Here is a 22,294-nt window from a genome sequence, read left to right on the forward strand (position 1 = left end):
CTCGCCAGTGATGAATTCAGCCGCTGGGTTGAATGTTTCCCTTGCCGAAAGCTAACGAGCAAAGTTGCCATCGACAGACTAGTTGCAATGTTTTTCCGATTAGGCTGGCCTGAAGAAATCAAGTCTGATAACCACACAATTTTCACCTCAAAACACTGGAAAAATGCTATTAAAATGTACAACATCAAAGACATTAAAATTTCTCCTTACATGCCAAGGCAAAATCCAGCTGAGCGCCGAATTAAGGACGTGAAACAAAAAATCAAAACGTACGCGGCCAACAACCAACGCAAATGGGATTTGGATCTTGCTGCAATCACGTATGCAATCCGCAGTACGCCGAATGACACAACTGGTTTCACGCCTAATTTCCTCATGCTACACCGAGAAATTAAAAATCCAATTTTCCACAGTGAAAAATTAGAGCCAGAAAATTATGACGACAATGTGAGAAAAATGATCGAGCGATTAAAAAAGGCAAATGACGTTGCCATTGAGAATATTGCTCACAGGAAAGAGCAATATGCGAGAAAGTTCAACTTAGCCGCGCGCGAACATGAGTTTCTCCCCGGTCAAATGGTGCTCCGCAAAACCAATATTCTCTCCAACAAAGAAAAGGGTGTAGCCGCGTCGCTATCACCCAAATTTGAAGGTCCGTTCCGAATTTCATCCCTCTTCGGAAGGAACACAGTTGACCTCGAAACCCTCACTGGAGAGGCGGCCGGCCGGCGGCACGTTAGTCAAATTCGCTTATATCATGAAAAACCCGATTGGTGTCAGTGATGCACAATTCAGTTGGCACCACTGTTTGTCACAGTCACATGGCCGGCAAAAATAAACAAAAAGCCGCACACTTTTCATCTCGCCTTCTGCCAATCGCAACAATTAAAAGTAAGTTCTCCGAATTTCTCACACAACCCCATACCAACATATTCATTCTCCAGATGGAAAACTTCCCTTCAAGCTCACGCTCGACCTTCCGCATCCCGCGGCGTCCAGCCGTACAAGCCACAAACACTTACAACACACCTCTCATTGATGGCAACGACCAGGCCGACAGAGACCGCCAATTGCCACCAAACAATCGCACACATCGGGCGCATCCCCAAAATGCAGCCTCCACGTCGCATCACCATCGTCAGGGCCGCCAAGGTGGACGCAACCCACGCCGTCCAAACGCAAATCAGCGCACCACCACTCGCCTGCCTTTCCCGACGACGGTCATCGACTCATGTGGCACGCGCGTTTTCGCCTTGCATCCAGACGTTTACAACGCGCTCAGCAGCAGCGACAGAAGGAATTATAGGAGACAAATGGGCAGCCAGGTGAAAAAGTTCCAAGAAATCCTCCGCCGAAAGAGGGAAATCATTCACCATTACCATGATTTGGGAACTAAAAAACTTCAGTTGCGCCTCCAGTCAAACTCGCGTCGCCAACAAGAGCAAAAGGAACCATTCTATGCCCTCCGAGTGTCCTCCATTGATGACCTCCCTCCCTTGCTGCACGAAAGTCTTGTCCACATAAGCCAGCAAACAACAACCTCAGATCGAGGAATTGCCCTTCCTGAAGGTGAACCAGAAACACCCACGCCTCCCACTGAAGTAGTCGCAGCCCCAAGCGCGACCCCAAAGTCTTCCAGTTCCTCAAGCTCTTCGGACTCCTCATCCAGCTCAGACTCCGACAGCTCATCAACTCCGTCAAGCCCAGCCACCAGCGTGACCAGCAACCCCAAACGCCGACGCGTGTGAATGTTGAGTACAGACAAATCCCAAGAGGAATGAACTTTTAATTTTGCCACAATTCTGCCAAAAGTCGCGGAAAACAAATTGTCCCTAGTTGGCCAAATATTCAATTTTCAAGATCATCTTAGTCGCCCAAGTCGCGACAAAAACTTTCTGTCCTTGTCGACAAAGAAAAATTTTAATTTTGTTCCTGAAAAAGCTGCCAGGTAGCAGCGCCAAATTGTCCAAGTTGACAATACTCCGGACTGACTTACCAAGTTGTAAGCAGTCAGATTGATTGCCCAGTTGCAAAAGCCATTGAAAAGTAAAACTCTAATTGCCCAGTCGCGAACGAGTTAATTCTCAGCCAAGTTGCTCAGATTTTCACTTGGCCAAATTTTCAAGAGAGAAGACAACTAAGAAGAACACACACACACACTTTTAATTTCAATTAATTAGTCTCAAAAGTTTTCTCTTTTACAAAAAATTCCTTGCCGTAAATTTTTTTCCTTTCCCGGCGGGATATTTGAGACCATAATTTCAATTAAAAATAAATTAAATTTTAATTCTAAATTTAAAAGCAATTAAAGTCACTTTCACAAACAAATGTTTAAATAAAAATTAAATCAAATCAAAAAGTAAATTCCAATAAAATAATTAATGTAATTATTTTATTCAAATTAATTAATGTCAATTAAACTCAATTAAAATCAAACAAAGCTAGACGGACAACATGAATCCGTAAAATGTACTAAGGCCAAAATAAAACAAGCCTCCCGCTTCTCTCCTTCTCTTTGAGTGAGTTTTATCAAATACAAAGTGTTTCTTTCATCAAGAGATTCCTTTCGTCAACGCCACTGACTCTCCTAGCCCTAGTTGGTTGAGAGAGATAGAGCGCAAGACCGATTTGGTAAAATTCGGTCGGACGTTGTTACCACGTCGCTCCATCTGAGGCGCACCGCTTCGACTGTTCCCATTTTTATCCAGATCAAATTTAATCCGATTGAGTCCGAATTTCAAAAAGTCAATTAAAAATTAAATTAAACCGGAAAAGGAAAATATAAATAGTGAGATTGCGAAAAAGAATTACCCCTAGAATTCATTGCCGTCTCAAATTAACCAAGAGCATCAGCTAACAGAATATTAATTTCTCCTTTAAAGTCAAGAAGTAATCTGAGCCAACTGCAATCATTTAATTTTTGCTTGAGAAAAATAACGGTATAAATTTCAAATAAAAATATTTATATTTTTGATGCATCAAAATATAAGGTCGAGTTAAACCACTCACTTTGTGTGTCACAGAAGCAATTATTATTATTAGTCGTTCAAAGAGTGTTATCAGATTGGAAAATTTGAATTTATCGTTTGTTTCTTAACGAGCACCATTTTGAAAAGCTTCTTTTGACCATCAAAATATAACGTCTAGTGAGACCTCTCACTTTGCGTGTCACAGAAGCAATAATTGTCATCATTAGTCGTTCAAAGAGTGTCATCCGATATATTGGTAATTTTGAGTTTCTCGTCTGTTTCCCAAAGAGCACCTTTTTGAAAAGGTTCTTCTGGCAATCAAAATTGAAGCTCTAGTTAGACCCTAAACTTTGGGTGTCATAGAAGCATTTAATGTCATAATTTGTCGTCCAAGAAGTGTCATCCGATGAAGCATGTAATGTCATTATTAGTCGTTCAATGAGTGACATCTGATTGGAAATTTTAATTTTCTCGTCTGTTTCTTATAGAGCACCTTTTTGAAAAGCTTCTTTTGGCCATCAAAATATAAGGTCTAGTTAGACCACTCACTTTGGGTGTCACAGAAGCATAGCAAACACCCTGAATAAATTGGATCGTATCCTCCCTATCCCTAGAATATTTCTATTGAAAATAATTGGACGCGACCGCAGAATCAATTTGTCCGCAAAGAGAATCATTAATATCCGCTGCTGTTGCGCCAAATTGGTTCGTATCGGAATAAAAATGCACTTGCACCGCGAAGAATTGCCAATTATATAGTCCCAGAGACGGATTGACCCCGAGTGCGAATCGATCTGTGTGCACCATAGAGTGACTTATTCTCCCTTCTGTGCCAATTCGTCTCCGCCATTCTCGGCTGCCTGCGAACACTTCTGATTGCTCTAATTATGCAATTAGGGGCGCGCTGCAGTTTGATTCGCGTTTATTGCCACGTTCTCGTACAGTCTTAGTGAATTATTATCACCTCGTCTCGGAGTAATTGCAAGGCGAAGCGAACACTTCATTAACTCTTGAGAGTTAAGAGGATGCATGCACTTCAAATTAAATTGCACACTGTAATCGCAATTTACGATGCGGTGAAAATTAATTCTGTGCTCTCGAGATTAAGAAACAAGATTGTTTGATCAAACGCTCGAGGGGGAAATAATAAAACTTCTAAGAAAACCAAGCCCGAGTCTTATCACCCTTTACAAAACGTTGCATGATTATTATTTTTAACAGGTACCTAACGTGTATATTTTTGCATTTCCAGAGGATTTCTTTACTTTCGTGACCGATTGCTGTTTGGGGCAGTTTTAAATTAGCACTCAAATGGGCGCACGATTCGGTGGAAATCACAGCAGGTATATTAAAGGAAAATATATACGCCGCCACTGGTTGTTTAATCGATTATTAAAGGAAACGTCGCGTGGAATAATGAGTATTTTTTTTCCGAATTAAAACTAAAAGTATTGTTACGTGATTTGGTACCACCCTAGCGCCGGTGAGCGGCCGCGGAGCAAATTGAAATTGAAAATTGTGAAGTGCGTTTGTGACGTCATAAAAGTTCTGCTGGCAAGCGCAAGAGGGCGTTGACGGCCGGCCACTTGACCATGCTTTGTTTTGTTTTGAGGCAAGCCGAAAGGCGAGAGTGCGTCGCCTGCCGACTTTATTTAGCCAATTGAAGCGAACGAAGCACCGTTATTCATCGGCCGACGAAGCCGAACGTCATTTTGTCAGTCGGCAAAGCATCACGTCTGCCGAGTTTGTCGTGTCCGAGTATTATGCCAAGTCTTCCGCGCGAGCGACGAGATGGAAAAGTATGTACGTTTCGCAAGGAGTTGTTGTGTTTTTCGCATGATGTGTCTCTATATTTTGCACGCACAAGTTGCTCAAACGTAAACCACTAAAATCTGACACGTCAAGCACGACATTAGCCGAATTAAAATGCGTTGGAAATCTTTCTAAATTATTCAGTATGTTCATAGAAAACCATTACATTATTATTTATTTATTTTAATTCTTGGTGAAAGGTGCCCACGATAATTATTAGTTAATTTTCATTCAAACCTGAAGTACATGGTGCATCTCAATTTTGCTTCAATTTTGGGGAGCAACGCTCTTCCTATTTATTTTTTATTTTTTATATATAAAATTTTATCTGCTTTATTCGAAGACTAAAATATGAAATATTTTCAGGTGGCCAAAAGAAAACTTCTGAACCCGAGCCCTGCATATGTTCTCCAGTGGCAGCATTGCGTATGCAGATGATCGTCGACTGTGCTTTGGCAAGAAGACTGAATTTTTGACTGGTGATTGCTTCGGACAGTACATAAAGCAAATTTTTTAACAAACTCTCTTGTGTTTGGAGCTTGACATAATTAAACTTACTAAATTATTTGCAAATTAAAAAGCAATAACAATAAGCTGTTTACAAGCATGAAGTGTATAATAAACAATAACTAATATTAAAATTTCACAGATCTAAGCTGAATAATTTATGTGCTATATCCCTCTTTACAAATATTAATAATATTTGGTATAATTGGCATAATTTTAAGAATTTTAACGCATTGAAATTTTACATTTTTATAAATAAAATTAGAAGTTCAGTTGCAGTAGTAATTTATTTGTACAATAAATTGAAGATCATACAACTTTCAATCATTTAATCATTGTCGGCTTCTCTAAAACCAGTGTACTGTCCATCAACAGATGGCCACTTTGATCTTATACAGTGAACAACACAGGAAGGTATCACTTTCCTCACCTTGTGACCTAATTTTTCATAATTATTCAGCCACAAAATATAAACCCTGTAACCGAACAATCGGTAATTATTGTTGTCATCGACAAGCCACTGAGCTCTCTCATTCTTATCTTTTATCTTAGACACGTAAAAATGTCTATGAAGTTTTATCATATTCAAGCTAAGTACAGCATTGTTGAAGTCATCTGCTTCTGTAATGCATCCACTTCCAATGTTCTTATCCATTACAAGCGAAATCTCTCTGCAGCAGAGCGATTCGGCCCCAGTGGCCATGGCCATGCAGCTTCCGCAAGTACACCAATGTGTATTTCCAACTCGATTCTGCAAACGAAGCCTTTCCTCCTCAGCCTGAGCTTCTTCTTCCAGAATTTTCTGCAGCTCTTCGTCAGTGTACACAGGATCAAAATCTAAGGAGAAGTCCAACTGAGATGGCATGTCTCCCTCGGAATTTGAGTCCGATTCATAACTGGGCCCATCCATCTTTATAAAATTTAATTATTAATTAGAAAAATTACTAAGTGATGAATCAAACCTTTTCAAGAGACTTGAATTGTTGAGCGCTTTTTACAATTTTTGTGAGTGGAGTTTTTATTCAACAACTACTGGTGGGTTTCCCTGTCAACGATATTGGAATTTATTTTTGTAGTCACATGATATATTTGGAATTTTTAGAATGGTGCTTTTGCGCGCCTGTGCCCTGTAGAGAATAGAGGTCAAATAGAAAACACGAGGCGTGTCAGGCCTCTTTTTGTTTGTGCTTGCTACTGCACATATTTTACACTTCAGTTTTTAAATGAAATTTTGAAATGTACAGGTGCAATTGTAATGGGAAAATATAGTTGTTATGTATGCAATAAGAGAAGTTGCAAGAAGAATGGTCGGAGCCTTCATAAGTTCCCCAACAAAGATGAAAACCCTGAGCAGTAAGTGCAAATAATATAGATAAATTTTTCAAGGACAAAAATTTTCTTATATAATTTGTAAAATATGAATAACTTTAAAATACTTTTAAACAGACACAGGAAGTGGCTTGTCATTCTGCAAGTAACTGAAGCCGATTATGATGAAAACGTTCACACATTCCTCTGCTCGGACCATTTTGATTCCAATGCATTTGATGTGGGCCCTGATTTGAGGAGGAAACTGCTGCCTGATTTGTTCAAAAATTCGAAACGACAGCTACATGAAAATGCAGTTCCCTCCGTAAATCTTCCGAAGAGAAAGGAGACTATTGCTACTCAGACAGGTAAATATAATTATTATCATGGTTTTCAAATGCCCAAGAGTGAAGTGCATTTATGCCCCTTGCAAATTTAGAACTCTAATGCAAATGAGCCTGTGCAACCTTATAATATAAATTATTTTCCTGGACATAAAAATAATATAACATATAAATAATACTTTTTTCTAGACTCCGAAAATCATGGCAACCCAACTGAAGCAGCCTGCTCTTCTTCTACTCGGAGAAAAAGAGGCCTGTCTAGCTATTATGGTAATTATTATCTTCAAATATTTACTATGGATAGTTGTATATGTTCTGTTTTTACACTATAGAACCTCCATCCGTCAGGCTATGCGCTGAAAGTGTCAGTGACACGGAAAATTTGCCCGACCAGCACACTTCTTCTGAAATATCATCTTCTGACGAGGAAACCTCTCAGGCGGATTATTACAACGATGGTAAAAAGCAGATTGAATTTCATTTTAGAAAATTACAATAATAAAATTTCTAAAAAAATAGACACAGATGATGAAACTTTTATGCCTCCGGAAGCTGCTTTGGATCTGGAATCATCGTCGGATTCTGAATTTGATGAAGCTGAGGAAGAAGAAACACACTCAAGCGCTAATTCCTCTGTTTTCTATGTTGAAAAGGACAGTTTGCTTGAGTTATTCAAATTTTGTCAACGATGTGGGGCCCCGGTTGAGGATCGAAAGTTAGTTGAAGTTGGAACTTTGATTACTGTCACTGCAATCTGCTTAGAGGGACATTCTATAGAATGGAAGAATCAGAAGTAAGCAAAAAATTACTTGTGTCTTGTCCTTAGTGTTCTGCACTGATATTTATTGAAGCTTGCACAATGCACAGACTCACCTTTCTGATCATTATTTTTTGTATTTTTTTATATTTGTTAATAATATATATCTTATTTGTATTGCTTCAAATTTATTGAATATATATTTTTTTAAATTTTGTTAATATTTTCAAGTTGTTACATAAATTTGTTAAAAATTAATGTTTATCCATATTTATATACTGTTGTAATATTAATATTATAAAAAGCTCAATTATGTGGGTTTCTTTTTGGATTTATGTTTGGTGTAGCTCCTATATATATATTTCTATGTATATATGAAAGAAAAGAAATAAATTTTACATTTGTTGCTACCCAAAAATTATTTACATTTTTTCTTTCAAAGGATGGTTGAGTTGCAGCCGGTTTTGAACGTCGCTGTCTCATCAGCAGTTTTTCTGAGCGGAATCAATTTTGAGGCCCACCGACGTTTCTGCACAGCGCTCGATTTGTCATGTGTCCACAGAAGCACATATTTTAGGCACTTGAACCAGACTGTCCACCCTGTGGTGGAAATGACGTGGATGGTCGAGCAAAAGAGGGTTGTGACAGAACTAATCGACAACAACAGGGAGATAATTCTTTTGGGCGACGGTCAGTACGACTCTCCGGGATTTTCGGCGAAATATGTGTCTTATATAATAATGGATTCAGCAACAGAACAAGTACAATAATATGAAATTTAATTTTCAATATTATAGAAAGTTTCTCTTACAGGTCGTTGACTTTGTTGTTTTCCAAAAAGGGCAAGTGTCTGGAGAGCTTGAAAAGGAAGCCTGCAAGTATCTGCTCGAGAGAATTATCGAAACGTTTCCTCATGATCTCCTAGATGGAATTTGTACTGACAGACATTCTGGGATACGAGCTATGTTGCAGAAGCCTCCTTTCAAAGGGGTTATTGCCCAGTATTTTGATGCAAGTGTTTAAAAACAATTCCTAATATATTCATTGGTTCCATAATCTATTCTCCTGATCAATTAGGTCTGGCACCTTGGAAAGGGCCTAATGAAAATCTTCACTACAACATGTCGATTGAAAGCTCTCATCGAGTGGAAAACGTCTTTAGTCAATCATTTCTGGGCAAGCTGTAGAAATGCTGGCGGCGATGGTGATCTTTTGGTTGAAGAGTTCACCTCATTTTTGCACCACATACAGAACCAGCACGAATTCGAGGGAGAGAAATTTACAGCTTGTCGTCATCCCCCCATTTCAGCAGATGCCAGCAGGAAGAAAAAGTGGCTAATTCCTGCAAAACATGTGAAGGAACTGAAGGCTATCGAGAAATTGGTGACGGACAAAAAATTTTGCTCAGACATCAAGCTGGCGGCGAAATTTGTTCACACTGGTGTTGTCGAGAGGCTCAATAACCAGAGCATGAAGTATCATCAGAAGTATTGCTCATTTGGCCATCGTGGCATGAGTTGTCGGAGGGCCCTTGCTTGCCTGGAGCAGAACTTCAAAATCAGGCACCCAACAGAAGTTATTGCCCTTGAAGACATCTTTGTGAAGAGAACTGGTCATCGAACCCTAAGGAAAAGGTACAAAACAAGGGATGACTCATGGCGACGAAAACTACAAGAGAGCATACTGGAAGCCGTCATCTGTCCCGAATCCTTCTACTATGATGAAAAATCTGTGAAGCAACTATTGTATGAAAAACCCATTCCCCAAAACATCAGCAAAGTTCCGGCAATGACTGTTGAGGAGAAAGGCAGAAATTTGCTGTCTAGAATGCATAACTTGGATGAGTTGGATGAAGTTTTGTTGGATGCCGAATAAATGATCTTAGGAACTGAACTTCTAATTTTATTTATAAAAATGTAAAATTTCAATGCGTTAAAATTTTTAAAATTATGCCAATTATACCAAATATTATTAATATTTGTAAAGAGGGATATAGCACATAAATTATTCAGCTTAGATCTGTGAAATTTTAATATTAGTTATTGTTTATTATACACTTCATGCTTGTAAACAGCTTATTGTTATTGCTTTTTAATTTGCAAATAATTTAGTAAGTTTAATTATGTCAAGCTCCAAACACAAGAGAGTTTGTTAAAAAATTTGCTTTATGTACTGTCCGAAGCAATCACCAGTCAAAAATTCAGTCTTCTTGCCAAAGCACAGTCGACGATCATCTGCATACGCAATGCTGCCACTGGAGAACATATGCAGGGCTCGGGTTCAGAAGTTTTCTTTTGGCCACCTGAAAATATTTCATATTTTAGTCTTCGAATAAAGCAGATAAAATTTTATATATAAAAAATAAATAGGAAGAGCGTTGCTCCCCAAAATTGAAGCAAAATTGAGATGCACCATGTACTTCAGGTTTGAATGAAAATTAACTAATAATTATCGTGGGCACCTTTCACCAAGAATTAAAATAAATAAATAATAATGTAATGGTTTTCTATGAACATACTGAATAATTTAGAAAGATTTCCAACGCATTTTAATTCGGCTAATGTCGTGCTTGACGTGTCAGATTTTAGTGGTTTACGTTTGAGCAACTTGTGCGTGCAAAATATAGAGACACATCATGCGAAAAACACAACAACTCCTTGCGAAACGTACATACTTTTCCATCTCGTCGCTCGCGCGGAAGACTTGGCATAATACTCGGACACGACAAACTCGGCAGACGTGATGCTTTGCCGACTGACAAAATGACGTTCGGCTTCGTCGGCCGATGAATAACGGTGCTTCGTTCGCTTCAATTGGCTAAATAAAGTCGGCAGGCGACGCACTCTCGCCTTTCGGCTTGCCTCAAAACAAAACAAAGCATGGTCAAGTGGCCGGCCGTCAACGCCCTCTTGCGCTTGCCAGCAGAACTTTTATGACGTCACAAACGCACTTCACAATTTTCAATTTCAATTTGCTCCGCGGCCGCTCACCGGCGCTAGGGTGGTACCAAATCACGTAACAATACTTTTAGTTTTAATTCGGAAAAAAAATACTCATTATTCCACGCGACGTTTCCTTTAATAGCGCGTGGAACGGGTGGGCCCGCTTGTAAAATCAGCATAAAAAACGATCGGCTGGGGTGAAAAAGTTCTCTAAAAAGAGCAGCGCTTCCATTAGTTTGGTGAGGCGAAGAGGTCACCTTGCCCTACCTAATGTTAATCAATGATGATGTTTTGGCGTGAGTGTGTGTTGTGTTTTCACGTGATGAGCCCCAATTATCGGGGTGGCAGCGACCCTCTCACTACTCCGCCGTCAGCTCCATTACGCCGTTTAATTTGGGCCGACGGATCATTATTTTGTAATTTCGAGGGTCCGATGTTCATTTTCTGACGCAGAGCCCGGGGGCCAACGCCGAGTCTGATTAGACATTCATCCGTGCGCTGCTACATGCCGCACCCATAAAGTTGGACTATCTTGTGGCCAGAGAGAGAGAGCAAGAAAGAGGAAGCGAAATAATGTTCACCCGGCAGTGTGTTATGCCAGAATTTATGTCGCTTCCGCTCCCGCAAAATGGCACAGCGAAAAATTTCCCTTGCAAATGCAACGAGGGTGTGAACGAAATGGCATCCCGGCCAGCCAGAGAGTTTTTTGCTTTGGACACTGACTGAGCAATAAGGAGCTTCTCTCTCTTTAACTTTTTGGGCAAACTTTTGGAGCAAATATTTCCCTTCGACTCTGTAACACATAGGGTCGGACGGAAATGCTGAAGAATTCACTTTACGACGCTTTACGAGATCCGGCGTTGCAAAATTTGCAGAGAAATTCGGCGCAAAGTTGGACGTAAAAAGTGCCAGAATATTCAAATTATGCGTATTCAGCAGAACCAAAAATATATATGTTCTTTGAATATGTGCAAAAAGTTGATATAATTAATCTATATTTTCATATTATAAAGTACACTGCTAATTCCCTCCAAATTTATTTCAAATATTACACATCTTCCGACGTGTGGGAAATGAAATTAATTATATTGAATATATAAATTGCAACCTTGGCGTTTCTCTTAACATACTTCATTCATTACACGTTCCAAAAAGCTTTTTTGTTGTTCGAGAAATAACGCAAAGCCCCATTAGGCGTACCTCATTCTTCCGGTCTTTTGAAATTGTTGGATAAAAATAAATTGAATCCCTCCAGGCGGGCTTTCAAAATGTACATTAAGAAAAAGCGTTCCCCGCAGACGCATTACATCCGCCTGACAATGGCGTTAATAGCAGCAGGAGGCTCCCCTTCGCATTTCAATCGATGTAATGCATCGACGGTATGAAAGATAGCAACAAGGTTGTGTGCTGTAACATTGGCTACTTTTAAAACGAGCCTTATTAAAGCGCCGATCGATGGCTGCTTGTTGGCCGGAGGCGAAATTTACTTCTTGTGCATTCTGCAAATAAAAGCGTACATTCGTTGATACAACATTGAATTATGTAAAAGCGCGTTCCGGAAGAGCAAAAGATAGGAGGAAAATAAATCTTGGAAATTCGCTCGTGAGCAAACAGAGCGAGCTGCCTGGATGTATCAATAAAAGCGCCGTTTTCTGTGAAATATTTACACCGGCACAGGGTAATTTGTATGCAAATTAGATACGGCGGAAAATTGATTTAGCTACGCGCGCAAACGGTTGCCTCGTACACAGCACAGGCATACAAAAAAATCAGGTCAATATTGAACTTCCAAGAAGGCGAGTGTAATTGGTATGGAGTGCTTGAAGGCAGCTAGAAAAAGAAAGTAATGAGGAATTTTATTAGCTTTTGAAAAATTCACATGTGATCTGTAAAGTATTTTTTTTTTTTTTTTTTTTTTGTAATTTTAGAACATATTGTTATCTGTTGATTTAAGTTAAAATTGATCCAAAGGAAAAAAGAGAAGAAAATGTGGAAAATTGTGTGAGAGAGGTAGGTTTCGTTTCAGTGCATTTAGCAAATTTAATAATAAAATGCTCATCTCGACCCTTTCAGAATTCCTTTGCTTACAAAGAATTAATTTCTCCTCTCTTTGGAAATTTCAAAATTAATTGGAAATCGTAGGGCTGCTTCTTTGGAATTCAACTGAGAGGATTTTTACTTTCCTTATTCCATTCGCAGCACTCTTGAAGGTTTTCCACGTCACTGCCGAGATGCTCAACTCTCTGATTTTTCCACTTGGCACCAGTCTCACGCAGTCGTTCCCACATATGTATGTATATATGCGTGATCAAGTTTTCGCAGAAGGAATTTGCCAAGAATACGCATGTTCCCTCTCCTTTGTCGTTGTAGGCAGGGCGTGTGTTTTGTCGGCGACGGTGCTTGCAAACTTTGCAAAAAGTGGCCATTAAAAAATGGCTGCGGGACTTTCGCGTGCAAGCAAAGGGGGAATATCAAATTACGGCGCACTGCAGTTCCATCGGAGCTGCTTGAAATTCACGTGTCGTCACAGTCAAATTCTATTGTGTGCCGCCCTGCCTTTCTTTCGAGTGCATTTGTAGGCGAAGCGGCGAGCTCGGGTTCAGCGTCGTCGGAGCCACAAAGGCAACCAACACACACGGCGACCCTTTATGCTGCATGCATGATTTCGAAACCCGGAATTGACTGCCGGTTTTTGGAGTGAATAATTCAACTCCGTATCTCCAACATCACCAAATAACTTCATAATTTGTCAATACATTGTGACAAATACATTTTTGACATTTTCTATTATTATTACTTATGAATCTAATTGAACCTGTTGTTTTAAATTGTGATAAGTTTAACTGTAAATTAATAGAGAAGAAATAAATAATAATATAACTATTTTTTATACAGAATATCTGCAGAATATATGATGAGTCTATCTAAAAATTGAGATGAATAAATAAAATAATAATAAATAAATAAAACATAAAATAAAATTACAAATAGTCCATAAATATTTTTGTTTGAAGAAATTGGGGAGATGATCATGGAAATGAAGAGCTCGGGCTTTTTAATCTTTGCAATTTTTTTTTCATATGAAAAAAAAAAACGGCTCTACCAGTTTGGGTCGCGGTCTGCGACCCTCTTTTGTGAGCCAGAAAAATAGCAAAATCAGCAAAATAGAAAAACCACATATTAAAAAAAAAAAATCTTTAAACTAACAAATTCAAGATCCAGCGTTTTTGTTTTTTAATAAAAACAATTTTTACAACAAGGAAAAAGCCCGATCTCTTCACTTCCAGCTGAATAATTAAAAATAAATACAATAAATGTACGAAGTTTAGGAAGAAAATTTTTTGTAGTTTTTTTTTTTGGATTGTGTGTCTGTCTTAAATTTGCAGACAAAACGTTTGAATTCAAAAAAATTAATTAAATAAAATGATGAATTTCTGTTTTCAGTGTCCTTTGACCGTTAATCGTACTTCTTATAAACGCGCATTGCAAATTCAATATTAACACATTTTTCATAATTACCGATATTAAGATTTCAGTTTTAAAATGGCTTGGGAAAAGAACATGTAAAACACGCGCAGTGATGCAAACGAGACAAGGCCCACATTTGTCCGAATTCGCAGAGGTGCTACGCTGAACGTGTCCAAAAATAAATGTTAGCCATGTTAACATTTAGAGGATTTGCCGTGTCCGCTGCGCGTGACAAAACTACAGAGCGATAACTCATTTTAACTGCTGAGAGGCAAATTGTGACTGCTCACAAGCGCAGTTATTTGCATAGAGTGCGAATCCACTGAAAAGTCGCAGCACGCTTAATTTGAGCAGCGACTCTCCGGGGAACAATTCAGGCCCCATTCATTGAGGGCCCTGGAAGATCTACTTTGCATACGGAAAGAAAGAAAAGGAAATGAAACAAAAATACGGGCGTTTATCACAAGCGGAAACTTTGAGGTCTGCGGCAGGCCGAATAACGCATCCATCTAGAGTGAGCTCTATTATTGTTATTACTGGCGTCTGGGAAAAATTTATTCCGCACGGTAATCTGAAATCAATGGCTGAAGTGGGTCCGTAATGGACTGCCGGGAGTGATTTATCACCGTCTTATTTGTTGAGATCTGAATACGGTGGAGAGTGCTCGCTCCGAGTGCAATCAAATATCTCAAATTTATTGGAAAAAGCTCTTGTTGTTATTGATCGTCGCAAGAGTAATTATTGGATCAGTGGGTCTTTGTGGTTGGATGGGAGCAAGCGATCCATTGTGCACCGCCGACAGCCGGCTAGTATTATGTGTCAAGAAATACTAAATGGAAATGCTGCGTTTCGGCCTCGGTGACACGTCCAGCTCTCGGGAAATTGAGGAAATGGAGGAATTTTCCCGGGATTAGGCGGCCAACGAGAGCGTGTAATCCGAGAAAACCATCAAACAACGCTGATTTTCCGCCCAACCAGACACGGAGAAAATCCACTCCGTCGTTTGAAAAATGGTCCACCGAAGGCAAGATGGCTTTTGTATCGATTATGAAGCATGTGTGCTTCGAGACTGGGAGAAGGCAATTTATTTTTGAGTCGAAATCTGCAGGAAAACCGCGAAACGAAATTAATTTTCTCAAGGAGCAGATGTCTCCAAATGAAAAACGGAGAGGATTCGTCCGAGCCGTTCAATCAACGGGTTCTTTTTATGGCGGATTACTGGGCAGCTGGCACCGAGCGTGCTTATTGCGCCCCGGCGACTTTTGCACAACAGAATGTATGTGTGTGTGTGATGTTTGAAATGTCGTAAAAAGAGCGCGCCGTGCGCTTTATGACTCGGTGAATTCAAATTCTCGCACCTTGCAGCAGCGGTGAGAGAGAATAATTTCTGAGCCAGGCACACACACACTTTTCTGCTTGGAATAAAACCTTCTCTGGCGCACTCTGAGAGCCAATTTATTCCACCCCGCCAACAGCAAGCTTTAGCGCAGACTTAATCACCGTGATTGAGAATAACACCTGACGCCTATTTGCTGGCACAATTTCTCACTTTCAGAGTCCCGCTTTTAATTTTTATATGAGTTATGTCAAACACTGGAATAGTGTTTTATTGTTAAATTTAAAAACGTGTTCATAAAACTCCTAAATTATCAACATATTGACAACTTTTGAAATTCGTCATTCACATTCTTGTCAATAAAGTTTCACATTTCATAGTTACAGATGAAATATTCATTAATTTAATAAAACTGATATTATTTATATAATTATATAACAATTTCTCTAATTTTTAAAGTTGGTTATTTAATGCAATTAGAGAGAAATTTCTAGAGAGAAAACATGAAAAAAATTTTGGTGAACACACAAACCTTGCAATTTTTTCTGCCTCTCCTTTCCATTTAAGAGCTCGTTATATTTTGAATTTAATTTTACATTATGCTTCGTCTACCATCAAAGTTTCATGAAATGGTTCACCAACCAACATGCGGGTTGTATTGTCAGCAGCCCTGTGGCAGAAACTCCTCTTTTGGTCACCCTGCAAACGCAAGCAGCACCATCAGCCTCAAAGGCGCATTAGCCTCGGACTGTGATGACAAACCGCGCGTGCAGAAAGCTATTTTATATCCCATTAAAATCCAACACTGTTTTTTCCCTCTCTGATGCAGTGTCAATTTAGCGCCCTGTCTTTTGGCGAAGTGCTTAAAAGGTGCCCTTAATACGGATTTCATACATAATATTCTCTCGGGCGGAGAGCTGCTTAGAATTGGATTTACGGCGAAAATTGCGCGCAATAAAAGACGAGAGCACATAATACTATATAGAATTTTTCCTTCGCAGTCTAAATATGTAAGAGTGCCCGCGAGATAAGCGTCGGGACGGTGCTACTTCATCATAATGTAAAATGGAATGTTCCGGCGAAATTTTTGTTGATCCTCCCAAATGCAAAAGAGGAAGAGCGCCCGTCGCGTAATCATTTAATCAAATTTTCCTTTCCTCTCTCTTCGCGCAGGCGGAGGCACCGGAGAAAGTTTCATCTTGGTGAAATTTACTCGCCGCCTAATAAGATCCCGACGCATCGCATGCTGGTCTTTCTTCATGAAATGCAGAGTTTCTTTTTCTCTGCGGCTCGTTTTTTCAGTCCAATTTCCCTGCTGGTGTTATTAGTGAATTTTGCAAAGCGAAAAAAAGGAGACACCTCATTTGAGAAAGAGAAAAGTCACGAGCCACTTTGGCCGGGACGAAAGAGAGACAGCCCGAGTAATTACATTTGAAGGGCTCGGAGCAGACAAAATTCTGTTTTAATCCCGGCCAGAGCAGCCCGGGGCTAGTGCTAATAGTAGTTTGTACAATTTCGCCTTTTTAGAGAGGGGTGTCGAGAGCGCTTCTCCGGGCAGCGCGGATAATTGCAGTGGCACTTACCTTTTTCCCATTCCCCTTCTCCACATTTCTGCATTGTTCAAAAGGCAATTTAATTCGCAATGTTTAAATACGCGTCTCTCTAGTTTCACTTTTTCTACTTATTCAGTTACACGCACTCGTCTTCTCGACGGCTGGTAATTGTTTCGTCGTTTGCTCGCCGCGTGTTTGCGAAAGTTTTGCCTCTCGGCCGACACTCTCCTCCTCTTCTTCTTCTCGTGAGGGAAAGCCATGATAAGTTCGTTAAACGAGACGCTGCTTTCCGATAAAATGTTCCGAGTTTCTGCCAAGTTGCCGATATTGCGCGTACGTCTTCCCAAGTTGTTATTTTAGCGCTGTTTGCCAAAAGGAGGCTTGTTTGCCGAAACGATTATTTCCCGTTTACGCCAAGCGCATGCGAGCATCTAAACAACGCTGCTCATTGTCAGCTGCCGTGAGCTATATGAATCGATAAAATCTTCATTATGACGGTTATTAATTTTATTATGGGATTTTGGGACACGCATTTCAGGCTGCCGTCAACAAAAATTAACAATATACGTGTGATCATTAAATTTTTCATTGCATTTTTAAGTACATTGTCTGAAAGCTGCGGTACTAATTAATTTTATCAGGCTTAATAGTCATTGCCAAAAATTAGCCATAACAAGAGGAGTTTTGCGTCATAATAAGCAGCAATAACAATTAAATTATAATAAAAATTTTGGGCTGAAAGCATTTTTGGTGTGTATTAAATTAAAAATTTATACTTAGATAAAAAATTTGTCTATTAAAATTTAAAGGGAAAAGCAGCGATTGCAGAAAGATAGTATGATGATAGTGACAAAAATAGACGCAGAATTGAAAGTATGTTGGAATTAAAATCTGATTCAACATTAAACTAAATTATGGCAATTTAAATTTTAAAACTTTAAAGCATCTGCTTAAAACTATTCTTGTGAACCACAAGGCAATCTGCCCAAATCAAGATACATCATGCAAATAATCAAACTTATAATGACAAGAAGACTACAACAATGGGAGAGAAAAATCACATAAGCTTTTACTAGAAAATTGCCAACTCTTAACAGCAAAATTGTTATTTTTAAAGTGCTTAACCTTTTCATGTATTTTTAAGCTATTGATTATTAAAATTCATTGATAATTAAAATTAAATTAAATTAATGCTTAAATTGTTGCTCAAAACCAGTTCTAAAAAATTTTTTTTAAAAATAATTTTAAATTATATTAGTATTAATTGGAAATTGTTGGTAAAAGTACACCTTCATAAAGTCCTATATTCAGTAAAATATTGAAATTCGATTGAGAATTTCCACTCATTCAGAAATTATCATCCTATTCACGAGTATGCAAATACTGCAAATGAATCCCCCCTCACTAAATAACTGTGTTTACAGCCAACGCCTACGTGTCCGTACAGCAATAGCCGCGGTTATCAACGCAGCGTTTTTAATTTTGCGCAACTATATTTACCACTGGCATTATCAGTTTTTGCGCGAGCACCGGTTCGGAAAAAGCGGCCGGCGGCACGCGAATGGGCTTTTAATGAAGCCGAAAATGTCCAGCTGAGAGAGAAAGCGAGCGCCCATTGTCAGGGATGATTTATAAAGGAGAAGCCAAAGCATTTCCGTCTGGCCGCGGGCAAATAAATCTGTCACCAGCGCTGCCCGTTTTGCTGCTTCAGGGCGCCGCCGAAACTCAGGGTGTTAGTTGTCGGCTCGTTTGCTCTTTTCTGCCGCTTATCTCGGCCGTTATAAATAATGCTTGTGTATACCAAGGTGAACATACGAACACCAGCCAGAGAGCAAATTGCCTCTCGTGTTTCATGAGCTGCAGCAGTGCCAGATAAATCAAGCGGCCGTGCAGAATCTGAAACCCCACCTGAATTATAATTCCAGCCCGACTGATTTATTATTTGCAGTAATTGAGGAGCCGCTCGCCAACCTGACACCTGCATGCTTTTCGCCCAAGCACCTCTCCACTCGCTTCTCTACAGCCAGGTCCAATCTCATTAAGCCTTGCTCAATTTGAAGCGGCGCGCCGGGTTTCCTTTATCAAGGGGATAATCCTTTCGAGAGAGTAATGCACGCGAAAATGGAGGCGCCTCCAGTGTGTGTGCGAGAAAGAGAGCGAGCTCCCTTTGCGCCAACTAGCGACAGAATTTACCTCGTTCTTTGCAAAATTTTCGCTGACGCAATTTATTGGCGAAAACAGCGAGGCGGAAATTTCGCCTTCTTCATTTGCAACTTATTTCACTTAAAAATTAGTCTCCCATTTTAACGGGCAGGGAAAATAATGCTTATTCTCTTCTTTTCACCAGCTTTGCTTTTTGTAAACGGATACAGATCAAAGATTGCATCTAAAAAATGAATTTAAAAATTTCAGCAGGATACACTTGATAATAACAAGGTTCAGAAAATTCGGTGAATTGCAAAATTCTAGTCTTATATCGACAGACAATTTTTCTGCTGACCTTGCAATTTAACACTAATAAAGAAAGAGAAGTAGAAATCCAAAAGGGCTTTTCAGTGTGCACGCTGGGGTGGCCTCTGCGGCCACGGCCGCTCTCAGGCGGTAGAGAAGAATGAAACACGTCAGTTCTGTTTCTAGACTAGGTTTTAATGTACTACTTTGTATTACCAATCTTACAGAGGAAACGACTCATATTTGAATTAATAACAAGAAGAAATAAAAAAATCGAAAATTGTAAAAAATAGAGTAAAAAATTACAGGCTAGAAAGATTTCTGATGTGTAACTTGAAACTTGACTAAACACATTTATCTTTATTCAAATGTCAGAAGAAATTAAATTAGAGAAACCCATCCTTGACAAAATTATAGTGGTTAGAAGCGTTGATATTTTTTTCTGTCCCTTTGGGGCCCAATCATGGTTCAACCGCATCAAAGCACAAGTTCACATGAGTGACCACGCAAGTTTCAATAAGTAAAGAGAAGTCACCGCGGTGGGAGAATTTTTTGCGCCTCAGCGACTTCACTTACAGTAATTGACTGTACTGCGCGATGGTGCAATTAAATTACTGCTTCTCCATCGAATCCCTCAAGTTTTGCGATAAGGTCGGCAGGTCAGAATTTCTCAAGCGGGCACCGCCCGTGCAGATCCTGCGGGCCATTACCGCGATTGCTCGGTCGCTGCAAATCCCGCGCGCAACCTTTCTTCTTTCTTTCCACTCCATCTCGACCCGGTGCGGTGCCTGCCTAATCCTCGGCTGTCACGCAAACGCCGCTGTCAAGGAGTCACCGCCACGTCCTCACCGTCCGCTGATAAATAACCTGTCTCTGGGGCTTTTAATTCCCGGCCGCCACCGCACACTCGCTTGCCCGCAGAGAGCGAGAGAGAGATGCGGATCGGAAAGTGAACCGCGTCGCCGAGCAAAGGTGCACGCACCGTGATGAGCACGAACAAAGGATGGGTCGGCCGAAAAGGTCCAAATTTCTCCCTCAGGTGCGAGAGAGTGAACGCCTCTATCAGCTAGGCACATATCGGATTAATCCAAAATTCACTTCTCACATCTTCAAATTTGTTTAAGCTCTTAAACAGAGAAGAGCAAAATGAAGAGGAAACTACAAAAATAATGGTACTAATTTCATTTTTGCTTTAATCTATTTCTTTTTCTTTTTTTATCTTGGCTAATAAAATAAAATCAAACACAATTTTCTAAATATCAGTCACACTAAAATATGATATTTTTAGAACAAGTTTTTAGATTGATTCAAATGCATTGGCCAAGAGAGCGTGAACTTCCAATTTTTAACCCTTTCAGAACTTGCAATTGTGTTTTCCCATTCTTTTTAAACATTGTCCATTCAAAAATAAATATTAATTAAAAGTAAGTGAGAATTGACTAAAAAATTGGATTTTTTATTATCATTATTATCTGTGTGTAATAGCCGTTTCGGAGCGTCACGCCAATGAAAATACAAACTTTATGGAGCCTGTTCTTTACGATAACTTCATCAGCCCATTGAAAGTCTTATCAGGGAATCGCAGCCACCAAAATTGCCTTGATCACGAACCCCCAGTTTAAATTACGTGTCAACCAACCGCAAATTAAAGGGCCAATTTTTTCGCTGACTCAAGACGCACTACTAAATCTTCTTTACTCAGTTAGTCGCATGCACACCCTTTAAATAAGAGGGATGCCACTTGAAATTTTTTAGCTAAAAGTAGAAGAAAAATTTATTCATATCTTTTTTTGTGATTAATTTTATTTTTCGTTATAACCCTTCTCTCCTCTGGAAGAAATAATTTGCATTTGATTTAAATTTCAAGCTGGAAGTTTATAAGAGAAACGAGTAAGGGTTGAAAGCTTTTTCGTTCCCTGAAAGGCGGCGAATTTCATCGCCTAGTATTTCGGAACGGTTCCCTCGGGCTGCTATGGGGAGCGGCACATCACGACTCAATCTTCTTAAAAAGCAGTGTGTCTGTCTGTACATAAAAGATACACACCCCCGACACTTTATGCTGTAGGTTTGTTTAGTGCACGATAATGGAGTTGAGTTATAAAAGTGTCGCGCACCCTTTGAAATATATGCACGGTGCTGCTGCTTAGCATAACAGCAAACAGTGGCATAGACTCCTTCCTAGATTTCCTGCGGGTGCTGTTGCAAAAACTTGCACAAAAAGTTGACCCGTTTGCGGCTAGAAATTTGGAAACTTTACTGTACTTACTGATTCATACTTAATTTAATTACGATTGAATGGAGATCAGTAAAATCAGAATTATTAATAATATTTTTATTAAAATTTTGAAGCGAAACATTTTTGAATTTATCTGTAAAAATCGTTGGTGGAAATTCATTTTTTCCGGGTTCCTGAATCTTTCAGCAAACTCAAGTGTCACTCTGAAAAATGGCTTTCAAGCCTCTGCTGATATTGATGGAGGCGCGAATTATTGATAGGTCCGATTTGGTGCCAAAAGAGGGAAGAAGATTGCCACTTCCATTTCTCAGCAGCAGTATGGGAGGGCTATATTTCTGCAGGAAATTGACATTTTGAGTTTATCGATTACATAAATCATTATCGCCGGCCGGGGTAAATTTGGAAGAACAACGCTTCTCCATTTTTTTTTTTTAAATATTTACAGTAGAAAATGCGCAGAGAGCTTCAACCTATTCATATCCATGATTTATGGACCGCAAATATAAATAAGCTCTCTTTATTACATTGCAGTTTATTTTCAAAAAAAAGTAAACACTCTTGGCAACAAACACCGCGCTTTTTTGCCAACTTTTATCAATCACCGTTGAGAC

At 39.5% G+C, this 22,294-nt stretch overlaps 3 protein-coding genes across 9 annotated transcripts in view; 2 read left to right on the plus strand and 1 right to left on the minus strand.

Annotated features, from left to right (window-relative positions):
- The window catches only part of LOC132198901 (zwei Ig domain protein zig-8-like), a 146,297-nt gene that overhangs the window by 81,520 nt on the left and 42,483 nt on the right, over positions 1 to 22,294 (minus strand). Inside the window, exons 1-2 of one of the 6 annotated variants that reach the window (XM_059623186.1) lie at positions 5,019 to 5,407; positions 4,428 to 4,861 (exon numbers count right to left, since the gene is read on the minus strand). The exons of 2 other annotated variants lie outside the window; for them this stretch is intronic. The gene's annotated coding sequence lies outside the window, so the exon portion shown is untranslated. Of the gene's footprint in view, positions 1 to 4,427; positions 5,408 to 22,294 lie in introns of those variants that run through there. 3 more of the 6 variants (XM_059623188.1, XM_059623187.1, XM_059623185.1) reach the window with 3 other exon arrangements.
- LOC132198885 (inactive protein tyrosine kinase pTKL-like) lies at positions 831 to 2,523 on the plus strand. The gene is made up of 2 exons (XM_059623166.1): positions 831 to 891; positions 945 to 2,523. The coding sequence occupies exon 2, from the start codon at positions 945 to 947 to the stop codon at positions 1,746 to 1,748; it is 804 nt and encodes a 267-aa protein (XP_059479149.1). The 5' UTR covers positions 831 to 891; the 3' UTR covers positions 1,749 to 2,523.
- LOC132198900 (uncharacterized) lies at positions 4,520 to 9,761 on the plus strand. 2 transcript variants are annotated; one of them, XM_059623181.1, is made up of 9 exons: positions 4,520 to 4,772; positions 5,148 to 6,641; positions 6,735 to 6,964; positions 7,130 to 7,210; positions 7,273 to 7,398; positions 7,460 to 7,733; positions 8,140 to 8,458; positions 8,511 to 8,708; positions 8,775 to 9,761. In XM_059623181.1, exons 2-9 carry the CDS (start codon positions 6,544 to 6,546, stop codon positions 9,570 to 9,572), a joined length of 2,124 nt encoding a protein of 707 aa, XP_059479164.1. In that variant the 5' UTR covers positions 4,520 to 4,772; positions 5,148 to 6,543; the 3' UTR covers positions 9,573 to 9,761. The 2 variants fall into 2 exon arrangements, with proteins under 2 accessions (XP_059479164.1, XP_059479163.1); XM_059623180.1 differs by having other exon boundaries at positions 4,521 to 4,768.

The sequence above is a fragment of the Neocloeon triangulifer genome, unplaced genomic scaffold (assembly GCF_031216515.1).
Source record: "Neocloeon triangulifer isolate White Clay Creek 2 clone unplaced genomic scaffold, ASM3121651v1 ptg000013l, whole genome shotgun sequence".
NCBI classification, from domain to species: domain Eukaryota; kingdom Metazoa; phylum Arthropoda; class Insecta; order Ephemeroptera; family Baetidae; genus Neocloeon; species Neocloeon triangulifer.